Raw genomic sequence first — 27,173 nt, forward strand, 5'->3', positions numbered from 1 at the left:
GACGACATCCAGTGACCGGACCCCCCGGCAGGAGTCGTTACTGTCGATGTTTGTACGCGGCTTTTTTTTTAAACATTATTATTTTATGTCTAATATCTACGTTTATATTGATAAATACCGAGCCGTCAACAGTAATCTTTAGCCTTTATTCTGACTTCATATCACTAATGATAGATACGTGTCGCATTTACGGGTCAACAAGTCAACAATATGATCAATTAGAAAAAGAAAAAAGAGGAAAAAAAGAAAAAGAAAAAACCCTGAAAAAACAAACAAACAAAACTTCAGATGATAAAATAGATACCACCACAACAACTTCATCCAAGGCTCTTGTTGATGGATCCCTCCTCCTTGGATATTTTGTATTGCTGAGACAGATTTTTATTTTTTCGTTTCAAATTTGTATAAATCTTTATTTAGAAAATGTCACCGTCAACCAATGAGATTGATGTAAGCTGAAAGTTCCGGGTGTGTCGACAGTCACATGTATCCCGATCCTTTTCACATTCAACATTAATCTTCACCATTAACCACCCTGTATTAATTTACACAGCTTTAATATTCATACGAACCTCCAGTAAGTCAGAACTACACCTACGACCTGCTGCTATAATAACTCTTGACGGTCGTTGACACGTTTCCTTTGAAAGGCTACTCTGGGGAGATGTAATTCATCTGTCTTGCCACCAGATGCCGCTACAGGCTTGCTCATCTTTATAACCATAAACTAAAAAAACCCAAAAACGTCCCTCACTGTCATGGCCAAATCTGTCAAAATATGCCCGATAAAAGTCCCCCTATAAGACTCAATGTAACTACCGGAAATCATGGACAGTTAGATACGTTTGCATCTAACTTCTTAAATTACGACTTGGGCTAAATATATCTTTCAATCAAGCATAAATGGAGGTTGTGTCTCTTCTATAACTCTACAGTATAATTTCATGCTGGAAATCACAATGATTATGATCCCGCTGGAGATATGGGTGGAGTTAGACATGCTGAGGCCCAGATTTATACACAACTTGGAAAGTCGGGGAAGAGTAAACCGTTGTACAGCACCTATTCTTAGCCTGCTTGATCTCAAACCCACACTCTAATCTCGACTTCAGATCTAAATTCTCAAAAATAAATAAGGCGAACTTTTCCCAGATCAGCTCAATTTGGCAGATCTTCTTATGCAGGACGAAAATGATCGAGAGGTTGTGTGCGTCCGAGTGGGACAGTTCAGAAAAAGGTAATAGTTAAAAAAGTACTTACATCTGACACCATTAATTTACAGACTATTATGGCTCCCTGCTTTACAGAATTTACAGGGTGCTAAACGCCGCTAATCATATCGTCACGTGGTTATTTCCCAAAAGGTATTACAAAAAAATGAGAAACACCTCTTCAGTGGACATGACCACTTGGTATTGTGGGAGGAGCGATCAGAAGAGGATCAGTGTGGGCTCACCTCCACTGTGTGCGCCACGGACCAGGTTAAGGATTTTGGTTACGTTTAGGTTGTCTCTGTGTACTATTTCTAAAGTGGGACGTTGTGGAGCTGTGGAAAACGCGGACATTTATTGCGGGGGCTCAGAGAGCGAGTGCGTGTCTGTGGTTGGAAACCTGCTGCTGATCGTCACTGTGCGCTCTTAACCAAGGTGGGGATCTTTACGAGTCCGACGGTAAGAAAAAGACGGGAAAGGCCAGCTCGGCAGGCAACACTTGGCAGTGGTAGTTTGACTTGTATGTTAAGTTTTGCTTGCTTGTTTTTACAGCTCCAGACTCTGTGACTAACATGTGCGGGTGGGTAGGCGGGTGGAAGGGTTGGGTATCTCCAAACTGCGGGGTGTTTTCCTTTGGGTTTACCGGGGGGAGATACCCAGGATCACGGCGACAAGTTTGCATCCCTGTGACGTTAGAGAAGTGAAAACCTAAACTCTGTTTTGCCTCGTTTCCTCTTTGACTACTTCTGCCCGACCGTAGAAAACAAAGTAGACCCACCCTATGTCTAATCTTAGTTCTGTACACCAATAAAAAAACAGCCAATGCTTCATAAAAAATGTTCGCGGATCTGGTTACATAATAACGCAGAATCTTCAGGACGAGACAAATATTGTATCCACGTGCTGCTGCTGTTATTGTCATTGTTATAAACTTTATGTTACGCTCTCTATCGCCTTTCAGCCTGCTCTTTTCTGAGCTTTGAACTCAGGTATCCACTCCCAGGCAGGACGCAGTGTGCGGGTGTTGAGTTACCTGCAAACATCATGAATTTTTCATGTGTGTCATTCCTGTGCAGGTATCCTATTCTACCCGCTAAATCACTGTTTTGTTTTGTAGGGTTTTCCACAATCACCTGATGCAAACTGCGCTTCTGAGCGTCGATTTAGGCAATGAACAGATGGCGGTCATGAGTTACTACAACCTCTGTAGTTTATTAGTTGACGTTTTATCTCAAGGTAGAGGTCACCATATTTTAGTGCAGCATATCAAATCATTAATAAATATTTGAAACAACGCGACAGCGAGACTAGATCTCTTGATATGAGCTTTAAGGGATTCACTACAACTTTCAAACAAAGTCATGGTTTTCTCACTTGTGTGTTGAAATGTTTTTTTTTTTTTTTACTACCAAAGAAGACATTTTTTTAAAGGAATTTATGACGGGACAAAATGCATGGAGCTGCAAAACAGACGATTATGCATGTTTAATCCCATAAACCCCACTAATACGTATAAATGGAAAGCTGTGCAGGTTGCTTTAAGTCCAGCCTGTGCTTGTGCAAATTAAAATGAGCCTAATTTTGATAATCAATAACATGTATAGCTGGCTGATACCTTTTAAAAAACGTATGTTAAAAATTTGGAAGTGGTAGGTACTCATTTATGTGTCCATATTCATGCAAGCGGTTCAGTAAAATGACGAAGAGAAGGCTATGATCCACATTTTAATGTTTTTCCTCCTTTAGAAAAATCGGTGTATAGATTATATATACATATGTACATATTTTACAACTAGAGAATAGAATGAGGATTACAAATAGTCCTCATAGTCTATGTTTGTCCTCTATCTCCTCCTAGATGAGTGAACTAATCTTGATGAAAGTGCCAGTATCTTTATATATTTTGCTTAGTCACTGAAAACAATTAAACAGCTGTCAAAAAAATTGTAGATAAAAGACAAAATCATTTATTGTCAGTATGCGAACTGCTTAATCGACTAATTGTTTGACTGCTACAGTATACAAGTACATTTTCTCCCTAAGTGTTGCGTGCGTGTGAACATAAGGCACTGAAAAGATATAAATCTGTTTGTGCACTTGGTGTTTTTAGGCAATCCTGTTATCAATGGTTCACTTTTTATCACTTCAGATCTGACAAATTGAGGTCACTCACACGTCCCTCGCACAGTAAACCGTGTTATCACGTGACTGAAATGCCAGCTTGGGCTATGTGATTTCTGGCAAACTGCTTGATCTTTATTTTAGGACCAGTGTCCTCTTCAGATGTCTGCATGTCATTGTCAGATGTGGCTACTGTGGTGGCTGAACTGGTCTTCAATGGATCTAGTTTAAAGGCATCCCAGCACACAAGCAGTGACCTAAAACCACACTCTGGTCACAGCTGGACTTCTGTGCATGGATGGCATTTAAGCACATCAGGGCTTCTCTGCAGAATCGTCTCTTTAGAGATATTCAGTGAGAACTGTTCATTTAAAAACAAAAACAAAAACTGGATGGAGCCACTGTGATGTCAGCTGGCGATGAAGCCTTGTGCTGAGCATTTTGGATGCTGCAATCTTGCCTTTTCGAAACCAGACATCATGAGTCGGGTGTGGATCTGAGTAGGAAACAGAGGAGCTCATACCGTAGTGATTTGTCAATCACAAGATGGTCCCACTGGATGGTTTTGCAAATTTTGAAGGAGGGCATAGACTTTGTATTTTTAACAGTATTTTCCTATGTAATGTTGAAACTACACTTCTTTGTTCTTATATTAAAACACATGAGGGACTCGATACGTTGTTAAACTTCTTTACGCTGGAAGAAAGGGGAGTTTTACTGGTCCGGCACACATGCAGCCCACAGAGGTCAAAGTGGGCTGCACGTGTGACGTAATGTAAAATGAGTTTGACCTGGCTGGTCTGCCGTATTTGCTCAGGCTTGTTTTTAAAATGCCTCAACTGCAGAGGATGTAAAAATGTGAGGTTGTTATGGTGTCAGGTAATTTGAAAGTTTAGCAAAACTTCTGTAATTCGAGGCAGTTTTACAGACTCTCTTGTTTAACGCAGTCTACTGTCTGTTGTTTATAAGTGCTTATGAGCTGTGGTGGGCCTGCCTCCTACTTTCTCTCTCATCTCTCACATCATTTTAAACTGGAGTAGATTAAACATGCAGCAAGAGTGCAAGTGAAGTTTAAACCTTATGAAGAGTTGAGAGCAGTTTCTGAGGCATGAGAGGAACGTACAGTTAATCAGTCATCTGTACGATTACTGCTGATGTTCAGAGGGGGAGCTCAAGCAGTCCAACAATGTGTTTGGCTAAGATCAATGCTCAGACCTGCTTCCAGGGCCTTTACACACACAGGATCTACTGCAGCATGCTAGACACTGAAAGCTGGTCATGCTGATGTGATTTACATGCACAGCTTCAGGTCACAAGTTTTTGATTTGCTTTACCTTACTTATTTGTGCCTATCTGTTGTTACTCGGTCTGAAAATACTTGACAAGACATAAAGCTGTGAGAAATCTAAACACATCAGTAGGTGATTCTGTGTGTTTTCCCACTTTGCCCTCCATAAACAAGCCAGCTCAGTTGTCCCGTGGTTGGGATTAGCTCCACCTTCCCCTCTTGTGTCTCGTGACCCCGAGAGGTGACAAATATACTAAACTGACCAGTAGGGCTGCTCGATTATGGCAAAAATGATAATCACGATTATTTTCACTGAAATTGAGATCACGATTATTTGACGATATTTATTTAACCCTTTAAGATCTACCATAGAACCAAGTCCGCCAGAGCTTATAATATTTTTTTTACATGCTGTAGTGCCATTTGTGGGAGCATTTCAAGTTGCTATACATCAATACAACTGTTATAGCCCATATTTTAAAAATGTGTATGTATTAAGTCCATAGTAACTACATTAATTGCAAAAAAGTGCAATAAACTACAAAAAAATTGAAAATCGTTTTTGTTTTTTTTACATATATTTCTACTTGGAGAAATTTAAGAGGCTTATCCCTCAAAACTTTAAATACAAAAAAGTTGCAAAAAATAGTTTACAACAACAGGAAATTTATTTTGAGTGTCTTCATAGTTTTATTTTTGGAGATACAGCAATTTTTATATACACTGCAGGAAAAACAAAAAAACAATCCTATGATGCAAATTTGCAAAGAATGTGCATGTGCATCAAAATAAACTATTTCCAGCAGTGCAATTTGAGTTCTAAGGCCTACAAGTAAAAAACTACATTTTCCGCGAAAATTACGTCACTTGTGATAGTTCGTTGACGTCTTTTTCAATGTGGGAAGTGTTAAGAACAGCTGATCGGATCGGCAAAGCCTGTTTCTGGAATATTATGTTTTTGTTCCTGCAAGCGCTTTTTATGCAATTTTTGCAAAGCTATATGTGGAAGGAAACCGTGACCTAGGACAAGCTGATGGCATAAGATGTAAGTACAACTCCTCTGGTTTCATATGGAAAAAAATTTATTGTGCTAGCTTAGCGGTTCAGGTTCTACAGGGATTTAAAAATAGTTATACAAAACGAGCATGCTGCTCTGACCGGCTTTAAAGGGTTAACAATAACAATGTATTGAATAATGACTTTAAAAAATAATATAAAATAGTGTGCAAATACTGATAACAGTGCAAATGTTTGCAATAAAAGAAATAAATGAAAAATGTAAACTTTGCAGTGTTGCTCTGTGGTGCAGCTACGACACCATAGCAAAGTTTACACACTGTGTCTACTTGATCCACGTCTGACTCCGCGAACCCATAATGTTTCCACACCACTGAAGTTTTTTTTTTTTTTACCTCTCTTTTCAACCAATGGCAGTCCACTCCTCTCCAAATAACTTCTGCTTAGCTTTCCGAGCTTCCCTCGGGTCCTCTTAATTGTTGTGACGCGTGTTCGAAATGCAGAGCAGTGCGCTTGATTTGCCACACGGAGCAGCGCGAGAGTAAAGCATGAGGGAGGGGCTAATAATCGGCTCAGTCATTTTTAATGATCGTTGAAAGCCCAGATCGTAATCGTGATTAAAATTCGATTAATTGAGCAGCCCTACTGACCAGCAATGGCAGCAGTTAATCTGAGCCTGTTTTTGTTTGGAAGTTGGGTGAGGGTGTTAGTTTGTCATGAATGGAAATGCAACATATAGAGTACAATAGAGAGCTAAATTAACGGCTTAAGCGCATGTAATAAGATGCTGGGCAGGAGGTTTAGGTTGGGATAACTTGGCTGTAAATGCTTCCTTAGGTTTTAAGTTGAGCGTTTTCATTTTCCACTTTATTTTCAACTCCCTCTTAGTCTGATGTATCCTCATCATAAAACTGATTTCTATTACTTCAATTATGATCATTGTTGGTCCCGTTTGTTTGCTAGGCCTAATTCTACTGAGAGAACTCCAACAGACTCTGTAGTGTCGTGACTGTGCTGTGAAATGAATACACTGTCACTCAATCTGGTTGAACCACTTATGTTGTCCTACAATGAACTGGAAGAAGGTTGTTTTTTTTTCTTTTTTTTTCTATCAAGTCAGCAGTTTGTACTCTGATAACATGAAGAGTTATTGTGCAGGTGTAGAGGCTAGTATTTACTACTCTGATAAACAGTTCCCAGGGTATACTGTCTTGTTTTGCATCTGTTTTGCTTTGAAAATTATGTACAAAAAAAAAAAAATTTGTATAGGACGAGTGCTCGGGTGCTTTAAGGCCAATGTTTTTTTTTTCTTTGACTGAATGTGTTTGTAAGGAAAAGAAAAGTGAAGTGTACAAGACTGAAAATTAAAAAGAAAAGTTCTGCTGCTAGCTGTGAATTATTTATTTATTTGCATAAGCTCCTTTTTTTTATTTTTACAAGAACTTTTCATCTTCTTGGTTAATTATGTCAGTTTGGTGCTGTAGCTCTCTCTCGTCTATCTGATAAACATCTCTGAACTTCACAAGAAGCCTCATATCTTCTTCCTTCTTCCATCCCACATGCAAACATGTCTGCTTTATCAGCAAGGGAGATGCGATGCAAACGAGCTCCAGAGGAAGCAGGAGGAGAGCAGAGATAGGATATACCCACACAAAATGCCCTGTTATCGCTGACAGTCGCCTATTGTAGCGTGAGGACAGGCTAAAGTCTCCCCTGCCAATATGAATGAAGGAATGATGTCACACATGCAATGCGGTAATTTAACTTGTGAAGATCAGAGGAAGGGCGGGGGAGGAAGGTAGAGAGGACATGTTTTCTGTACCATTTTTATAAATTTGGGACCTTTAATTACACAGGCTATATAAAAACCAGTCCATTTACCGTTCTGTGAAGAGAACTAACAGAATAGGCAAAAATTCTCATAAACAAAGCTTAAATAATTAAAGGTACACAATTAAACTGCTAATGTGAAATAAGGATACTGTTAGGAAACACTTCCAGAACCTTGTAAGTAAGCTAGCAAATGCTAACACTGAGATTTATAATTGTGATTTACGTGTTGGCTAAAAATTTTTTTTTAGATTTTATTTAATTTTTTTCTACAGAGTCCAATACAATATTGTCAGACTTTTATCTGTAAGAGTTTTTGAGTGTAACTCATAGAATATGATACTATCAAGTCTACATGATTGTATCATATTGCTCTATTGTTATTGTTTCCCTCAGTAACAATGGTATCGCAGTGTAGCAAGACTCAAATATGCATCATCGTCTACAACAAATCACAGCGTTTGTTCAAAAGAAGCAGAAATAAAATTCTCATTAAAAAAAAAAGAAGAAAAAAAAAGAAGAAGCAAAAAGCAGAATGAAATATCTACTGGTTGCCCTGTGGACTAGCTGAGTCCCATTATGTCATTTAAAGTAATTATAATATTTGTGTAAATCTAATGAATTAGCACCCCAATTTTGAATTGTTAATCGGGATCATTAAAAAATCATTTGTTTGCATGTTTTGATAAATATTTTAAGATGTATTGAAGTTAGGTAAAGGATGACCGCATTCAGGTAAAGGATGACTTCATGCTTCATATCAGCAGCAGGAACTTATCTACCTCTGATGTAAAAAGCTTTTTCAAGCTTTATCGCTTAAGAGTAGACTAAGAGAGTCACAAGACATTGGATAACGTTGATTAAAAGTTGGTTTCTGTGTGTTCTGGTCAGTCTTTCTTAGTTTTATCCCCTTTGTATAATGAACTTGGTTATTTTAAGTGGCATATTTTTTTTTCTTTCAGGCTTTATGTATTGCCTTTTAAAACTGATTTTTTTTCTTCTTCTTTTCCTCTCCTCCTTTTGCTTCCTTCAAGCTAAACTGAGAATCTGCCTTTGAGCACGTTGATGAATCATTTTGCATATAATGGCAAATCGAGCCATTAGCCGTTGTGTGCATGTGAAAATCCACAGGCATGGAGCGAAGTTATCTGCTTACATAAGCTAGTTACCGTCATTACTGAACACATAGTGGCCTAAGAAACAGCATTTCAGTGAATGAAGCAACATATACATGATATAAAAATGTTTTTGTTTGAAGAAAGGTAGCTTTTTACAAAAGTGTTAGCGTGCTATCTGTCTACTTTTCTCAATAGTTTCTAAGCACTGTTCATTTTAGTCAAAGGAAGAGAAGTATTATTTGGATAGGGAACTCTTTTACTGCAATATAGTACTGCTACAAGTACTATATTATACTATATTAAATTAACATTTAGAAAAACTGTAGAGTGGAATGTTGCAGCTAAGCTAATTTAGCATTAGCAAATGCTAAATGAATCACATCTGGCCTGTAGTGTTTACATCTGACAGAATTCACACACATGTAATTTTAGGGGTGAAATATTTGTGCACTAATCACCTAATCATGTTGAAATTTCGTTTTGGCTGGTTAGATATTTTCACAGAAATGTTTTTGCTGCTCGTTAGATATTTTATACCTTTGTTATTGGTATGTGCTGATTTCAAAATGAGGTATTATTGGGTGGTTTGAGATGCTACTTGTGCCTTAACCTCTGTTAAAGTTAAGCTAGTTACAGCTGCTGCTTTCACTTTTTATTTTTTTGTCGAACAACGACTGAAATGAACATAAAAAAATGTAATAATATTATTAATAATATGTAATTTAAGCTTTACTTTAGTATGACACCTGTAAACATGATGAACTGGCACAGTGGTCAGCATCTGGATAATAACATTGGCTTTTCTTCCTCCCTGCTGTGCTGCTGATTGAATTAGTGAGGAGTATTAACACTCAGACCAGACACTACATTACCCTTCAGCGGTTTCACCTACAGCTCTAAATATTTCAGCAGCTGCTATCACTTTAATGGGGCTGTTGGTCTCTGGGTTGCTATGGTTGCTGCGAGTTTCTTCTCTTTAAACAGCACCTTTAAGTTGATGGAAACATTGAAACTCTCCTTTGAATGCTGCACCTTTTAATAAAAGGTAGGTTTAGAAAAGAAGCATAATAAGTTGTATTTTTTTTTTCATGCTCAGCTGATCAAAGCTCCTGTTTAGCGAGAAATATGATCGTTACGCTGAGTTAAAGGTGTGTCCTGCCCTTCAGGTATTTGCACAGGACACACCTTTGTGTATGAAACCTTCTGGGATTGCAGTCGGCTGACAATGCCGAAACCAGATCAGAAAAGAAGAAATGACAAAAGGCCTAGAGGTGAACATTTCTTTCATTTTTACATCATGTTTGATCCTATCTGTTCCCATCAGTCTTTATTTCACTTTGATTCATCAGAAACTAATCTCTTTTTGGTGTTTACCTTTGGAGTGCTGCTCTTTAAGCTTTAGAAATTATGGATGTCTAGTGTGCCGCTGTGTCGTGATAATAAGTAATTACTTAAACTTGTGCAACCATTTGCAGCTGGCACTGTGACAGAGGTGTGATGCAATGCTGTTGCTAAAATGGGATCTTGAATGTTTTCTAATAACATGTTTGTAATGATGCACTGATTCTTATGTTGATGTAGAGGACATGAATTTGCAGCAGGCCCTAAATGCTGCCAGGACCATTTTTAGAAATGATGCACAGCAAGTGTAAAGTAACCCCGCAGAGCTTTGAGTAATGGTGCACTGTACCTGTGAAATTAGTGGGGGGGGAAAAACAGGGCCATTTATGTTGGCTTTGTCACAGCTTTGGATTTGATTTTTTCATTTTCAGTTTTTAATTGAGCATTTTTAATTCAGTGTGGGTGTTAGTTTTCAGTGTGTTGAACATCTAGGATCTGCAGCAAGAAATAGAGACGACCACTAGGATATGAAACTGAGCAAAAGTCTGGAGCCACCACCACCCTCATCCAACGTTTTATTCTGCATTTCAGGGTCCCGGGCAGCTGAAGCCCATCCCAGTGTCATAGAGCTAAGGTACAACCTGGACAGGGTGCCAGTCGGTCGCAGAGTTAACACAGACATGGACAACCATTCACATCTACGTTCAATTTAGAATCACTAATTTACCAAACTGTGGGACGAAGGTGGAGTACCCAGAGAGAACCCACGCAGACATGGGGAGAACATACAAACGCCACACAGAAAGACCCCAGACAGTTTTTTTGATTTATCCAGATATGCTTTTACTCCACTGATAGTGTGTTTGGAATCTTTACCTACTGAAAAATTAACCCTTTGCCAATTGGATGGTACCAATGGTGGATCAAAATCTGATCCCCAGTACGGAGAACTGTTTTTTTCTAGAGAACCACTTCCCAGTAGTTCAATTCCTTGGAATTGTTAGTCTGCTTGTTTATATCCGTCCTGCTTATTGATTCCAGTCGCACTTGCGCTACAATCAGCTGATTTCAGTTTGTGTGCTGGAAGAGGTAAATGGTGGCACAGTCTGCAACGTGGATATGGAAACAAAAGAATGAGAGCACTTTGGCAATGTGCAAACTGCATCCAGAACAGAAACAATCTTATTATGCTGCTAACACAACTTCGGCTCTTTGCAAGCACCTGTGCAGATAGCATCCTAACATTTAAACTAGCCAAGAACTTAGAGTGATGATAAAACTGAGTGAATGCTGATCTCAACCCAGCAGCCAAACCCTGATTTTCAGCTGGTGACAAAGTCAGTGATGAGCAGTCAGGCTGCAGCCTCCATATCTGCCTGTTCATGTTTCTAAAATAGACTCACTGTGGCGATCGCTTTGAAGTCTCTTTGTGTGTTTTTTCATCTTTGTTTTGTGCTGTTGGCTTCGTGTTCATACCTAAATACTAAGGGAAAGATCATATGAATTACTTTTTCTGGGAGTAATTAAGCAACATACTGCATTACTTTAAATGTAATTAGTGGGTAAATAACTCCAAAAAGCACAAAGATTTGACCACGCAATTAAATTGCACGAATGTAATGTCTTTGATGTGCTGCTTAGCGATGGTAGGCACTCCCAAAGCAGAGCCAATGGGATTGGAATTGCTGAAATGCAGTCCCAACCATGACACAGCATCCACTGTGTTTTATAGATGGCTGTAGACACTCTTCGCTGTACCTCTCTCGTGACCACCTCTGTATATAATGGTGTAGATTTGATGCGAAAAATCCATTTGGATTCATTAATAGAGAACACCTGCTATCACTGATTCTCAGTGCAGTTCTTGTGTAATTGGCATACCTGCCTTTTCTCCTTGTTCATCTCTCAGGTTTGGTGTCAGGTCTTTGCAGGATGTTTTACAGTTTCTTTCTTAAGGACATGAATTTGACATGCTGTCCATGTGCTGTAGGGTTTTTTTTCTCTTGTTGTTCATCATCTACTTTTCCAGCCCAGTCTTTGGTATTTTTAAAGATTCAGCTAAAGAAAGGGGAACGAATCATACTTTCCTGCGGCAGGCTGCTAGTAGCAAAGTACCTAAAGCTACAATTTAAAGTTGGCTCTTTGCTGAGATGTCTGTTATGCTCAGACACAGCGCTAATTATGCCTAAATAGTTCATAGATCAGTGTTAACTGGCATAAAAAAATACCTAAGCAAAAAATAACAAAAAACATTCCTCTGTGGTGTGGTCAGGTCCAGGGACTAGACTGAAATACAATCATCGAAAGACCTTCAGAAAGCCCAGAGTCCCATTGCTCAAGAGCACTTTAAAAAGTGACCAAGATGTCTGGCTCCTTTGAAGCAAAGTATAAAAGTAAAATGAGGGGTGGCTCAAAAATTTTGCACAGGGCTGTAGGAAAAAGAAGGTAGCATCCCAGTCTTTCTGTCTTATTATGTTTGTTACTCTGATGTGGAAGCAACAAATATGTGTAATTATCAAATTACTGTAATTGGATAGTTGCTGGAGAAACTCTTTCAGAAGCAGCTCACAGATTCACACAGACAAAAGATGTTTTCAGCAGCCTGTATTTTAAACCTTTTCATGACTCTACTGTATTTCAGGTTATTTTGAGCAAGTAGAGCAGTGACTTATGGGTAAGAGTGGTCTGTCTCTCTTTGTGCGACAGCAGGTACTGTAAATGAGACCTGTAAATGTAGGTCACGATTTTCCATAACAGGCCTAGAACTGGATTTCTTCAAAAAGCACATTTTAATTCTTAGAAATAAGTGGCTTTGTTCTCATGCTGTGTCGGACGCTCGTTGGATTGTTGGGGTATTAGTTGAGTAGAAAGCGCTGGGGCATAGTCTCCTTTCTGTTGCTGGGCCCAAATCCTGACCTATTTGGCTATTAATAGGTCAAGAAACCTGCTGTACTGAATGGAGATTTGAGAGGTAGTTGTTGCAGGTGTATTGTTGTCTAGGAGCAGCTAATCACTGCTTGAGCTAATCTTGAAACTTGTACCCCCTGACAAAAGAACAAGTGATTCTGAAACGGGAGCTTTTGATATTATCCTGTGTATCAAAAACTGATGGCTGTTTCGACATGGAAACCTGGAGGAAATACAGCTGAAAATTCAGTTGAGAGGCAGTGATGCTGACACACGAGTGAACCTGGCAGTGTGATGTGGACCAGACGGCATTGCAGGAAGGCGAGACGATAGACAGGGTGCAGAAAAAATGTAAACAAACTAATCCAGAAATCCTAACAAACAATGTATAATACAATACTTTAATCTCTAAAATAATCCCATGCTCATACAGGTATTTTTTTTTCCTATTGTAGGATCAGTTTGTTAACATTAATCTGCTCTTAGACTTAAACTGCAACAGTTAAGTTAGGTGACATATCTAAAGAGTCAGCTGTTACATGACTCATTTTTTCATATAAAAAGAGCTTGAGAGGGTTACTGATCTTATAGAGAATTTAAAAAAGTGAAGGAAATTACTTACTGGTTTACTTTCAGCTGTTTAGCTGATATCCACTTGTGAAACTGGATGGGATGAGAAAGGTGTGGATCTGACTGAGAGATTGAGTGGCAGTGCATATCCCTGATTTATCTTCTTTAGATAGATAGTTACATTTATGTCCCATGACGTGAGTATACACATGCAGTAAAACAATCAGTTCAAGATAAGACATTAGCACGCAATATACACACTTTCACTCTCCTTGCATAGTAACGTTGGTAAAAAATAATTTGAATAGTAATTGTGTTGCTCATGTTCAGAAATGTGATGGTTTGAAGAAAAAAAGATACTTTGGACCTTTTTTGTGTACAAGGGTGACAACAGTGCAGTGCAGATGGTAGTCATTTAAGGGAGGAGGCAAGTGGATGCCTTAGAAAATGAACTTCATGCTGTACTAAAGGAAACTTGATAGCAGAGTCGAGAACAAAACCTCTGCTGGAACATATTTATTGAGATCGCTGATGAGGGAGCCTTGGGTCAACCTGAGAAGCTGCCCCTTGCTGGTCATTTGAAAACAATGCTGGTTTGCCCACTGGCTTCACTTTTCAGGGCCACTTTGTATACAGTCTGTTGGATAGCCTGATGTTGCTTCACTATACTGTGTCCCATGGTTATCTATTGTTGTTTATTTATCTCAGATTGTGGCCAGACTACTTTTACACTACCTCAAATATATTTCTAAATATATATTACTGTTTAATGGATATACTGGACAAAGTGCGTTGACTATGGAGTTACCAGGTAGAAGAAAAGGAGGAAGACCACGCAGAAGATCCATGGATGGAGTGAAGAAGGACATGCAGGTGGTGTGTGTTAAAGAGATGGTCCGCTGTGTTGGCCCCTAAAAGGAGCAGCTGAAAGCAGAAGAATCGAATACACTGACATGTGTTATAAGTCAGAATCCACCATGTGTTGCCCAGCCCACTCAGCTGATTCACTTGTTTTAAATGAATCATTTTGTGTAACAAAGATTTATGCCCGCACCTTCACCCTCACTTAAAATGGAATTAATCCCTCTTGATCTTTTCAGGAGGTGTGATTACACAGCACTGTTATCACACCAGTTATAAATCATTAAATCATAGCAACCATTCTTGATTCAACTTCTACAGTCAGCACCTCGCGCCTGTTTGACCAAGCTGCCAACCCGCGTCCTAATATCTGCTGTTAGGCCATAAATAGGAAAACGAAGGCAAATTTGGAGCAGCTGTGAGCTGCATGTAGTTTAATAATTAATCACAAGGCTGGCAATTCAATTTGTAAGCACCTCCTGTCCACAGGTTGAAGAGCTCTGAACAAAACTGCTCCCCGTGTTATTCTTATGTAGACATGTTATGTGGCTTTAAACAGAGTGCAGATGGACAGTTTGTATAATGTACTGCTGGGATTGAGCCAAAGATGAGTCAACAAACGCTTGGATTGGTGTTTTTCTAAGAACTCGTGCATGTACCACACACACACGCACACACCTGTCTCCGTCCGACTGTTGCTGTATACACGACGTCACGCTTTAGGAAAGTCTTGCCCACTTTCCAAGAAAGACACATTTCTGAATTGCATCTGCTCAGAATTTCAACGTGGATTGAAGGCAGCGTGCAGCTTTTGTGGTTTGTGTTACAGTGTACACAACTACAAGTTGGACCCTGAGACTTTTAAGGCTGCTGTCTCAAGTGACATGTTTTACATGATGGGCCGTGCTGGTGCCAGAGAGGGCAGCTGGCCTCTCGCAGCTCAGGACGGCTGCTGTGCAGTGTCACATCACAAACTGGAAAGGACAATCGTGTTATTCTTCTGTGAATTATGAATCTTATAGGAATATTAAGTGCTGCCATACAGTATACGTAATCTTAGTCTTCTTGTGTGCACTGCTGGAATTTGTACTTGTATGTCCTCATTTTTCTGTAGACTTTCACTCAGCTTGTTTTTTTTTTCCTTTTCACTCCCTCCCACTTCTGCTTTTCCTTCCCTTCTCTTCCCTCGCTCCCTCCCTGTAACCACCTCCTCTTCATCTCCATCCAACTGGTGCTCGGAGCAGCTTACTCATGTCCAGTCACTTCCCACCATGCCTCGCCTCTCACACAGGCGCTTCCTGCTCCTCTCTGGACATATTTTCATATTTCTCTCTGTCTCTCTTTTTGTTTTTTTTGTGCAACAGGAGCAGAATGAGGTCCTTGTCTGCTTAGCGACCTGTGCCAGTTGAAGATGATTCACGTGAGGTAAGAAATCCTGCCAGCACGCTCGCTCCACGCTGCTTTCACATTCCTTCTTGAGAATCTAACCGGCCTGCAGTCACTCGTAACTGAAAGCAGATGGCTGAAAAGTTTTGCCTGGCAAAGTGAGCCTAACGTGTATGGGTGGCGGAGATGTTTCTGTGTGGTATTGGGGCAAAGTGACGGGTGGGCGGGGGTGGTGAGCTCTGATTCGTCAGGAGATGTGTTTAGGGGCTGGGGACTAGAAGCCGTAAATTGGGGCCCCATGTTGTGCAGCTGCTGTGTGTTTTACAGTTGGTCCCCTGTGGTGACGGTTTCCATATCGCCCTCCGTATTGGGACTGCCTGACTTGGTCCCATCATTGTGTTAGTATTCACAGACAAACGCTCTTTGTCATGTCATTGTGTAGTGCTGGAAAGTTTGCTTGTAGCCAGGCTAGTGGTTGGGTTGTAGGGGTGGCTCTGTCAGTCTGCTGGTTCGTATTGAAGTATCTTAACAACCTGTATGTTTTCCCAGTAATGAATCCTAAAGATCTCCCAACACAACTTGTCAACTCAAGTGGACACATATCAGCTCAACAGGTAAAACATCAAACCTTAATAGTGGCTCACTGGCTTTGGGACTTTATCTTTAATATAAAACATTAAAACTGTTCTAGTTTTTAATGTTTAACAAAACATTAAGGCAGATCTACAGTTTTAAAAAACAAATCTGAGCTCCCATGAGCTGCTGGGCTTCTCATACACAGGTAAAAAGCCTGTCGCATTTATGTTAATAGTTAAGTAATGCTATTGCTGTTGATATATATTAAGTATAATTAGTTTATCCAGGTTCATCCGGTAAAACTGATTTCTAGTTGAAAGTACTCTCCACGGCTTGGGCTGTGGACCTTTTGTTTGATTGTTGGTATCTGTCGGCACACACAGGAAAGGGATCCGTATTACATCCTGATGTTCTTTCTTGTGAAGCAAAGGCCTGCACAGTACCTGGAAGCGTGTCACAGGGAACTGTGTGGCAGGGAACTCGTATTGTTTTGGTTATATGGCAGCTCACATGTTTCTGTTTCGAAAAGCCCTACTCTCATTCTGTTCAGTTTTGGCTGTATGAATCTTTCCATGAACATGCTTTCCAAGGGAAACAACAAACTAGTTCCTTTCTTACGGGGGAAAAAGATTGAGTCTCTTCCAGATTTTTTATGGTGCCAGTGTGAGTGTTGGAACTGCTGTGCGAAGCTGCCCTCAGGCTAAAATAATATATGTTCTTCATCCAAACAAGCGGTGTGAAGAGTGCTTTCATACATTTTGTAATATTTCTGATCCAGAAGTAAAAGCGGGACATGCAATTAATCACGTGTGATCTACAGAACTAACATTGTCCTGTATTTTATTTAAATCTTTTTACCCTCCTTGATCCCCACACTCAGCCATAGCAGACACACCCAATTGCTGCTCGCCTTCTGATGTCACAAAATATTTCTGTAATGAGAGTGATGTCCAGGGGCCTGCAGGAATCCAATGGGGGCGTATGATATATTCCAAAAGCGATTTGACAGCTCGGTGTGAAGCGCAGAGTTGCTGCAGGAGACGGTAAAGTCTAACTTGAAGCAGCTTCTCTTTCTCTCCTCGACTGACTCCTCTGACTTGGCTTGTTATTGTTCTCTCTCCTGCATGCTTGTCATAGCTCCTAGCTGGCCATGCAGAAGCAAAGAGGGGTTGCAGTCTGCAGCAATCACCAGCCGTATCATTGTGCTGCTATCCTATGAAGCAAACTTTTTTTTGGCTTTGTGTATGATGTCATTTTGTGTTTCCTCTTTTATTTGACTCCTCAGGTCTCCTGTGATCATCTCTCTTTCTCTGGTTTTGGTAACGCCCAGTGAGCAGCCAGGAAAGCCCTCCCTGTCCTGCCTATGACATGGTTTAACCCATGTGCGATCCGGTCACCATGATGGCCTCTGTGGTTGCCAGTGGAAACCGTGATGGACAGTCTCTGGTCTTGAAAGGGGTGGACCCAGAGACCTGCATGATTGTGTTCAAGAACCACTGGGCTCAGGTAAAACACCAGCGCCAAGCTAACAGTCTCAGAACTGTGAATTCTCCAGCCAGCTTAGTTTTTCACACTAGAAGCAAAGAATCTGGATCTCTTAACTTCCGAAGTATTCACCTGATATCCTCTAAAAAGGTTAAACAAACATGTTCACAAACAAAAATGTGGTTAAAAAGCACCCATTTTCCATTTTCCTTGGAAACGATAATGCGGCATAAGACTTTTGTACAGTAGAATATAACGAAACCCTTGTGAAGTGAATATATTAAAATCTTGTAAATAAAGATGCACATTCTATTTAGTTCCTTCCTCAAAACCTGATGGCAAAAAATGACTCATGTAGTCCCCCTATAACAGTAAACTGCAGTGTGAGCAGGGCCAGTGGAATCTTGGCGGTAAAAGGCTGACGGTCTCAGACTTCTGGTTCTTTCCAGCAGCTTGTGTCCCTGTTCACTCCCCTGCAGGACATGGCAGCCTGTTAATCCCACTCCTCCCACACAGAGATGAACAAACTCTGCACACATTAACATGGGGCAGGGGGACACTGAATAATGAGGACATAGAGGAGCATAATGGTAACTGCCATCTACATTTATGGTTGTCAATGTGATGACTGACCCGAATTTATCAAAATCAAGCAGAATCCCACTTTTGGTTTCATTAGTGTTAAAACTATGCAAGTTTAAAGACATTGTGTTAAACTCTAATCTAAATATGTGGCAGATGGCTGCCCCTTCCTGAGCATGGTTCTGGTTTCTTCCTGTTAAAAGGGAGTTTTTCCTTCCCACTGTCACCAAAGCGCTTGTTCACAGGGGTTTGTGTAATTGTTGGGGTTTTCTGTTTTCTTTGTATTATTGTATGGGCTTGATCTTAGAATAAAGTGCCCGAGGCAACTGTTGTTGTGATTTGGTACTATATCTGTCTGTCTGTCTGTCTGTCTGTCTGTCTGTCTATGATGCAACAATACTCGTATCAGTATTGAACCGTTTGATACAGTGCTTTCGGTTCGGTATGCATGTGTCTCGAACAATACAAAATTTTTAAATTTATTTTATCAACTTTTCTTCTGAAGATGTTGTCTGTGTTGAGAGCTCAGTGGATCTGCGTTCGACTACTCCGCCTAGGGTGCACTGTCAAGTGCAGATCCACTGAGCGCAGCACAAGCTAGCAAGACAGAAGTTAAGCTGGTTGCAACATGGCAACTGCCTCAACACTACCCGAAATTGAACCTCCCCCACCCTCATTCAGATCTGGCGTTTGGAACTATTTTATTTTTCATGTGAAGCATGACCCTGATGGTAAGCTCGTCATGGACAAAAGTAAAACAGTATGTCAGATAGTGATGGGCAGATGAAGCCCCATGAAGCACTGAAGCTTTTCATCCAATTGGTTCACCCCAACGCGAAGCTTCATGAAGCTTCATTTGCTCTAGCAGGACACCTACTGGACGTAAAAATAATAGCTGGCATGAATTTGAAGAGTGTGGCATTTTGCACACAGCCTGTAAATGTCAACAACAAAAGGAGTGTGTAAAACACCTATAGTGTAGTGATGGCATTATACTGTGTATATTTATGCTGGCAGTATGGAAAATGATTATTTGCGGCAAAGTTCGAACCGCTTCATGAACCAGTCACGTGGTACAGCCGGGCAGCGAGGCTTCGGACGTCATCATTTTCAGCTCCTCCCATTAATGAAGCAAGCCTCGATACGCGCTTCGCGGAAACGCCCCCTCCATTACTCGACACACGCTCCGAAGCCTCGATACAGAACGTCCCATCACTAATGTCAGATGTGCCACGCAATGCTCAATTACATTGGTGGGAACTGGTGCGTTAGCGCAGTTAGCTCGTTAACGTGTTGACGTCGTCCAGCCCCACACACGGGGCGATCCGCGGTAACTTGTTAACGGAGATTTGAGGCGTTAACGTCATTTTAACGAGATTAACGCTGACAGCACTAGTGGGAACACAATGAATATGACTGCACATTTACGCCGACATCATCCTAGTGCAGACCTTACCAAAGTGTGGGGCCCGCCCCCTAGGGGGGCGCAGAGCCATTGCGGGGGGGCGGCGGTATGAAAAGGGTGAAAAAACCCCCAAAACGCTTGGACACTGCTAGCACGGGGCGCCCACGCAAAGCAGGAGATGAAGCATAGCTGAATATGTTTCCAAACCAACTTCATTCTAAGCCAAAGACTAGAAAATATGGTGAAGCATATCTTCCCTTTAGTTTCACCTGCACAAGTGCTGAGGTAGGTCTCCCCTGTAGAATTGGTTTTCCCTTGGTCGGGAGCACGCACTGGGCTCTTCAAATCACGGACAAACAGTATCCCACATTCTTGATTTTTAGTTCACAAACACTTCTCATAATGACTAACTACTCCTGACATTTTAGAGATGTTAGCTCTTTATACAGCTCTTTATTATGTGAGTGGTTGTATAACTAATGTGCCAATGTGAAACATCTGGGGATTTAGTGATGATAAACCGTTTAATGATGTACAAGACATTCAAAGCATTTAAAATTTTGCACAATTGTAGATTTTACACTTTTCAACTTGTCACACAAATGGGATATTTTTAATAACAACTGTAACTGTGAAATAAACACGATCAGTCTGTTGCAGCTAATACTAAGCAATGTCAACAGACACCTCATGAGTCATGTGGCCGTCTTTGCTAGCTGTCTGCTCAGCTTCATATTTTTCATCCCCATCTTGACAGTAGCCGTAATCAAAAACTCTGGGCTCGGATTAAAGTTCGATTTGCTTCAGGCAGCACAAATCCACCTCACACAGAGTTTTGTTTTCATTCTTACTTAATCTCTAGCCTGATAAGAATGCTCTTGACTTGTTTCAGCTCAGAAAACAGTGAACACGCTGTAAGTAATGACCTTGTCTTTGTGTGAGAAGCTCTGGCTGTTTCAGAGTTGAAGATTAGCTTTAGGTTCATTTGCTGGCTCTTATCAGCTTCTCTCCAGGCGTCACGGAGCTGTGTGTTGCGTCACGTTAAGTGATCTGTCAGTTGCTGGCAACAGTCTTTAACTGTAGTCTGTGTGTAGTGTGGGCAGCGTGTTTATGGGGATCCTGTAAAGGTCTCTGATTCATTTTAGTCGTCAAGAAAATCTGGCAGTTTTGTCTGAATTTGCTATGACATTTGACTTTTCCTTCCTCACTGGCGTTTGCAGTCTTGATTTTTCATAATTGAGTACAGTGAAGATCTGTCTTTAAACCATGAATGTTATTCTGAATGATTCAATGTGTCCATTGCTCTGTCTGATGGTTAACTGAAGTTACTGTCACAGACACAGTGAGGCACTGGGGGCTGGCAATATGATACTACTGTCATTTGAGGATCCTCCCATATCTATGGCACTATTATGCCAGCATCCATAGCATAACAATGACTGACTGCTCTTGGGAAATATTTGACATTGATCCAGCCTGAGCCTACTTCTTCGTCACATTTTAAAAGGCCCCTGTATCTCTCATGTTCCAGCTTAATATGTAAAATAATGCCACCAATCAGCATCGTTGGGCAAATCCTGAAAAACAACAACAAAAAACACTGTGAATACTGACCCCTTTTGGAACCGACCATAACGTCACCAGTGTAAGGTGGTTCATGATCATGGTTCCATTCTTCCAGCTGTTCAGTTTGGGAAAATCTTATCCCCTGCCTCCTTCCTGTTACTTCAGAATTGGAAGGAGAGCCTGAGCTGGACTGATCCCTGTGGCTTGTTCCACTGAGCTCAGGCTGGGATTACAGACTCTGTTCTCTTGCTGCCATTAGCCATGCCCAGTTATCTCATACACAGACTGTTATTGTCATGGCAGCAGCGTCAGCTTGGGGACACTGGCTCCATTATTGTGACACTGGTTTCTACACAGCAGACACACACACACGGGAGGGACTGGATACACAAAGGACTGTATTATTCTGTGCAACCAAAGTGAGTTTATTCATACAGTGCTGCTTGTCCCCACTCCACTTCTGTTGAAACTGAACCTGTCAGGAATAAGGAAGTGATTGTACCTATTTGTATTGCATACAGTCCCACTTCCAAAAAAGTTTGGACACTGTGTAAAGTGTAAATAAGAACAGAATGCAATGATTTGCAAATCTCACAAACCCATATTTTATTCCCATAAGAACATAGAAAACGTCTGAGAAGTTTAAACTGAGGCAATTTAGTATTTCATTAAAAACAATTACACAGTTTCCCCCACAAAGTAGGGTCTGTTTGTCTGTTAGCAATCCAGCATGTGTGGTTTTCATGGCATCGTATTGTAATAAAAGCATCATAAAACGCCAACATTTCAGATCTAACCTCTTATACCACAGAGGTTAGATCAAAGATAACAGGAGTTTATCTGTATGACAGACACTTTCTTGGGTGACGTAAAAGTCTAAGATCTCATATCATCCTCTTCTCTTGTACTGTAGGTAGTGAAGATCCTTGAAAAGCATGATCCCCTGCGCAGCAGCTCCGCCCTGTCCTCCCTCAGTGTCATCAACCTCACCGCCGGCTCTAGCGGCAGCTCTCGTTTCGGCCCCATCCCTGGAGACGAGGCAAACGCGGTGCAGAATTATGTGGAGCACATGCTGTTCCTGCTGATGGAGGAGGAGAGCGGTCAGGCCGGAGCCATGGGCCCCATCCTGGAGTTTGTGGTGATGGAGAACGTGATGGAGCGTCTGTTTGTGTGGAGCCTCCGTCGAGAGTTCACGGACGACATGAAGCTGGAGCAGCTGAAAATGTACGAGATGCTGGTGGGCCAGGCGCGCCAGCCTCTGCTGCACCACAAGCCCATCCTGCGGCCTCTCATGATGCTGCTGTCCTCCTGTTCGAGCACCACTGCGCCTGCGGTCGAAGCCGAGCTGGTGTTGCTGCTCAACCAGCTGTGCTACGTCCTGGCGAAGGACCCTTCAATTCTGGAGCTGTTTTTCCACACGAGCGAGGATCAGGGAGCCACCAACTTCCTCATCTTCTCCCTGCTCATCCCTTTTATTCACAGAGAGGGCACGGTGGGCCAGCAAGCCAGAGATGCCTTACTGCTCATCATGTCTTTGTCTGCTGAGAATGAGCGAGTGGCCAAACACATCGCAGAGAACACCTTCTTCTGTCCGGTCAGTCCCAAATGGAAGCTCAGCGGCTCACTTTCCGTAAAATTCAAAAGGAATCGTTTTGTCCTAAATACTAAATAATCCCACTCACGCACTAACATTGGCAGCATTGTTCCCTGACATTTCTGTGTCTGGGTGTCATAATTAGTCAGAGAGCAGATGGTGATTAATTCATGGGCTCGCTTAAAAAAGCAAAAAAACAAACAAACCCCAAAACAAGGGTAAATAAAAATCTGGCACCAAATGTGTGGCATTTATAAGATTACAGCACAGCTGCAAGATAATCCCATGTAAATAACGTCATTAATTCACGGCTGCAGACAGTGCTTTCAAAATGAGGTTTGAATGCAGACAGAATTTAATTGGTTCCACTGGCGTCTACAAGAAGGGCACAGCGGAATAATGCTGCAGAGGAACGTGTACAATACTACAATACTAATAATGTCACTCATCTTACACTTTAATTTGGTTGCGCTGGTATAGCCTGTGTTGCATTTGTAAAGCAGTTCTTGGTACTTACAATGCAGGCATGCCCAGTTAAAGACCCCTGGGCACAAATATGCGATGGGCACGCGCCAACTTGATTTGATGATTACACGTTTTTTGCTTCTTAAGTAATTAGACAGATCATATGGGAATGTGTGCCTGTGGAGAGCAGGGTACCTTACACTGCGCCCATGATATATGTTTTTATGATCCAAAAAAGTTTAAGAGAATCAAAATCTGGTATTATTTTTTCTTTTTTTTTTATTTGGTGCTTGGGTGGGCCCTCAACTGTGTCTGAGGCCTGTGGACATATGCCCAGAATGCCTGGATAATCTGGCCCAGAACACAAGGATTTCAAAATAAGATGGAATCTTATTTTGAAATTAAAGCATTAGTCACGTTGCATCTCAAATACTGCTAAAGGTCTCCGAGCTGAGCTGATCCATAGGAGGCATAAATCTGTGCAAGGAGAAAGCAGCAGGCTGATATGTAGACTGCTGCATCCGCTTATATTTGCATTACAAGTTACAAAGCAGAGGCCAAGAAGTGATTTACACCAGTGTTTTAGCTTTGTAGTAAAACACAGTAATAAATCTGCTGAAGCTTAAGGTAAAACTGACAGCAGAGGAGGTGTGTGTGTGTCTGCATCTGCTATATGGTACGCTACCTCGTTAATGTTTAATGAAGTTTATAACATTCTCTCTGTAATCAATTTATGGCAGATGATTTTTAATAGACTTCTTATATTACATGATGCATGTATGTGCAACACAGTGTGCTTTTTCCTATGTTCAGGTAAATGGGCCGTTATAATGTAGCTGTACTTACCTCATGCATGAGAGTAATGGGAATGTCATTATTTTAAACAATTTGTCTCAATGATTCAATTAAAGAAAATTAATTACCCAAAATTAAAAGTAAATTATACTTAGAACCACAAATTTGAATTATATTTTGGTTCTGGAGGAAACTTTATATGAACGGTGCATAGATTAAATATAAAAACCTCATTTGGCAGGTGCTGGCCACAGGGTTGAGCGGCCTGTATTCATCTCTGCCCACCAAGCTGGAGGTCCCCAATGAAGAGTGGCACTGCCTGCACAAAGAGGACTGGCTTCAGATGCCATCACTCATCCAGTTTCTCAACTCACTGGAATTCTGCAACGCTGTTATTCAGGTGAAGACGTGAGCCGCACGATAAAAGCTCTGCCTCATGAAAAATGCATTCACGTGTGATAAATGGCTGCAACCTCCTGCCTGGCTACACGCTTGACTGACATGCTCCTTGATATTGACTGCTCCCAGGTGGCCCACCCTGATATCAGAGACCAGCTGGTTAGTTACATCTACAATGGTTTCCTTGTGCCTGTCCTTGCACCAGCACTCCACAAGGTTAGCAGTAGCACAATTTCTCTTCACCTGGGTAAAAGGAAGTACTTGCCATTTTGCTGTTTCATTTCCCAATTACAGAAAGCGGTTATTCTGCAGGACGACGCGGTGTGTCAACAAAAACATACAAGCATAAACACTCCAAAAATGACTCTTATTTCTTCCCCTCTACCCAAGAAATTAATTGAGCTGATAGCTATCACCGTCACTGTCATCCATTAAATATGAGCTTGCATCAGAAAATCCATGAACTGGGCTGTGTCTAAAGGTAAAAAGGACACTAGTTAGGTTAAACTATCAAGAGAGAGAGTTGGAAGAAAGTGTAAGACGACCCATATTCTAGGCTATTTAATGTATAGTCAAGGACATCATATTTAATTCTATATAATGCAATGATTTGTTTAGTTCTTTTATAATGAGGCAATACCGCACGCAATAATTAAATTACCTAATTACCTAATTTCCCTCGCTTAAATGAATCCTTAATTCAGTACTGCTACGATACAGAATCAGGTTTTAATATTTGATCATTTATTGTGGCACTCACACAATCTCTGCTGACTGATTCCTGCGTGTGTACAGGTGACCCTGGAGGAGGTGATGACCACCACAGCTTACCTGGACCTCTTCCTGCGAAGTGTAACCGAGCCAGCACTGCTGCAGACCTTCCTCTCCTTCATCCTCCTCCACCGTCACGAGAACGTCCACGTCTTGGATACTCTAGTCAGCCGCATCAACACACCTTTCCAGGTAACCCAGCACACAGCTAAGGGAACGAGTTTTGCCATGCAGCACATAGAGCATGGCTCAGGTTTAATAAGCCAGGAACAGGTTTTACAAATGGTCCCAGATGCTCTTTCTACTGTTACAGGAAACATATGTGATTGTTTAACCAGTTCTCCTATATTGTGAAATTTATTGTGCAAATATCTTCAGGACTGAATAAATTAGTGTTTAAAATTTGCTCTGTTGTGTCTCTCTGACTTGATTAAACTCTACAGTTGGGGATTGTGTCCTTGGCACTCTTCCGCACTCTCATTGGTTTATACTGTGAAGATGTGATGCTGCAGCTCGTATTAAGGTGAGCGGCCCGCACGCTGACACGTCCCACTCGTGGTAACATGCTGCATCTAATTGCTTTACATTACGATGAGCTTTTACTCGCAACCTCCCGCTGTTACCATCTGCCCGCTGTCCCCTCCTCACCATTCTCTGCCTACAGCCACACGTTGGCTTTCCTGACATCTCCCTCTCATATGCCTCCCCAGGTACCTGATCCCCTGTAATCACATGATGCTGAGTCAGAGACGTGTAGTGAGGGAGCGGGACTGCTATTCGGCCTCAGCAGCGAAAATCCTGGCGTTAACGCCATCCTGCTGCTCTCCCGATCGCAGCCCGCCGCCACTCCGGCAGCTGGACCCCATTCTGTTTTCCAAGGGCGGAGAGACTCCTGACAATTCGGGAAACACAGGTAACAAATAGAACAATCGAGTATTACTTTTGCAGGTTTTTTGCAGGTTTTTTTTGTGTTTATAGTAAAATGTATGGCCACAGTGACTTTGGTATGATGAAGTCTTTCGTCCAGCATGTTTACCGCCTTCCTGAAGCCTAAATTATTAATTTTGCATTAACTACACTGCAGTTAATTCTGCGTTTTCAGGCGGTTGAATAAGTTGGTTGTGTTGCTTTTTGGCATATTTCCAAACATCAAATGATGATCTGCTTCAAGGGAGAAGCTCTTCGCCTCCTGCTGTGCCAGACATTTGATTGTTGTTTAGACGGTCTGTTATCTGTTGTTGCTCCGTTTTATTTTAATTAATTATTTAATTTTTATGTTTTTTTACTGATCCAAGCTAAACCTAGGGAAGTTCATGCAGTGCACTGCAGGGAACATCTGTGATTGGCTCATGCAGGCAGATCCTCACACAGCGACTTGCTTTTGCTTGCTGTTTAATATTAAGAAAATTCAATCAACTGCTCAGCCCTAACCTGATGGTGTAAAACAGTTCTTTTCTATTTGAAAAGCTTGATTCTTTTTGCTTACTATGTTAAAATGCACACTGTTAACTGTATTTAACGTTACAGAACAAAAATAATAAATTAACTGTTAACACCTTTTCTTTTCCCAAGGAAAGATTAATAGACAGTGTCTGTTGTCATGGCAACAACAAACTTTAAATACATGTAATACCTTAAAAATTATTAAATGCTCTCGGATCTTTCCACATATATTATATTCCTGAGAGACATGGATAAGTATCCATATCTGTCAATACCCAAGTAGAAAAGCATGGTCAAGTACTCCAGTTATTCCAGTTGGTTAGTTAGTCTAACTGGCTGAATAATGGGCTCAAATCAACTCACTCAGTCAGGTAACTGAAACGTTGGATATTATAACCTAATAACATGTCAGAAAATTTGGCATAAATGGTGAAAAAAAAAA

The 27,173-nt window shown here is 41.1% G+C and overlaps 1 protein-coding gene across 4 annotated transcripts in view; it reads left to right on the forward strand.

The window, feature by feature from the left end:
• Positions 1 to 1,361: 1,361 nt before the first annotated feature.
• The window catches only part of fhip1aa (FHF complex subunit HOOK interacting protein 1Aa), a 30,355-nt gene continuing 4,543 nt past the window's right edge, over positions 1,362 to 27,173 (forward strand). Inside the window, exons 1-10 of one of the 4 annotated variants that reach the window (XM_026171381.1) lie at positions 1,362 to 1,670; positions 15,629 to 15,689; positions 16,200 to 16,264; positions 17,512 to 17,732; positions 22,178 to 22,858; positions 24,360 to 24,518; positions 24,647 to 24,733; positions 25,313 to 25,480; positions 25,732 to 25,811; positions 25,999 to 26,201. In XM_026171381.1, coding sequence (XP_026027166.1) covers positions 17,607 to 17,732; positions 22,178 to 22,858; positions 24,360 to 24,518; positions 24,647 to 24,733; positions 25,313 to 25,480; positions 25,732 to 25,811; positions 25,999 to 26,201 — 1,504 coding nt within the window. In that variant the 5' untranslated portion in view covers positions 1,362 to 1,670; positions 15,629 to 15,689; positions 16,200 to 16,264; positions 17,512 to 17,606. Of the gene's footprint in view, positions 1,671 to 9,823; positions 9,857 to 15,628; positions 15,690 to 16,199; positions 16,265 to 17,511; positions 17,733 to 22,177; positions 22,859 to 24,359; positions 24,519 to 24,646; positions 24,734 to 25,312; positions 25,481 to 25,731; positions 25,812 to 25,998; positions 26,202 to 27,173 lie in introns of those variants that run through there. The other 3 variants (XM_026171383.1, XM_026171385.1, XM_026171382.1) reach the window with 3 other exon arrangements.

Source organism: Astatotilapia calliptera, chromosome 6 (assembly GCF_900246225.1).
Source record: "Astatotilapia calliptera chromosome 6, fAstCal1.2, whole genome shotgun sequence".
Lineage (NCBI taxonomy): Eukaryota > Metazoa > Chordata > Actinopteri > Cichliformes > Cichlidae > Astatotilapia > Astatotilapia calliptera.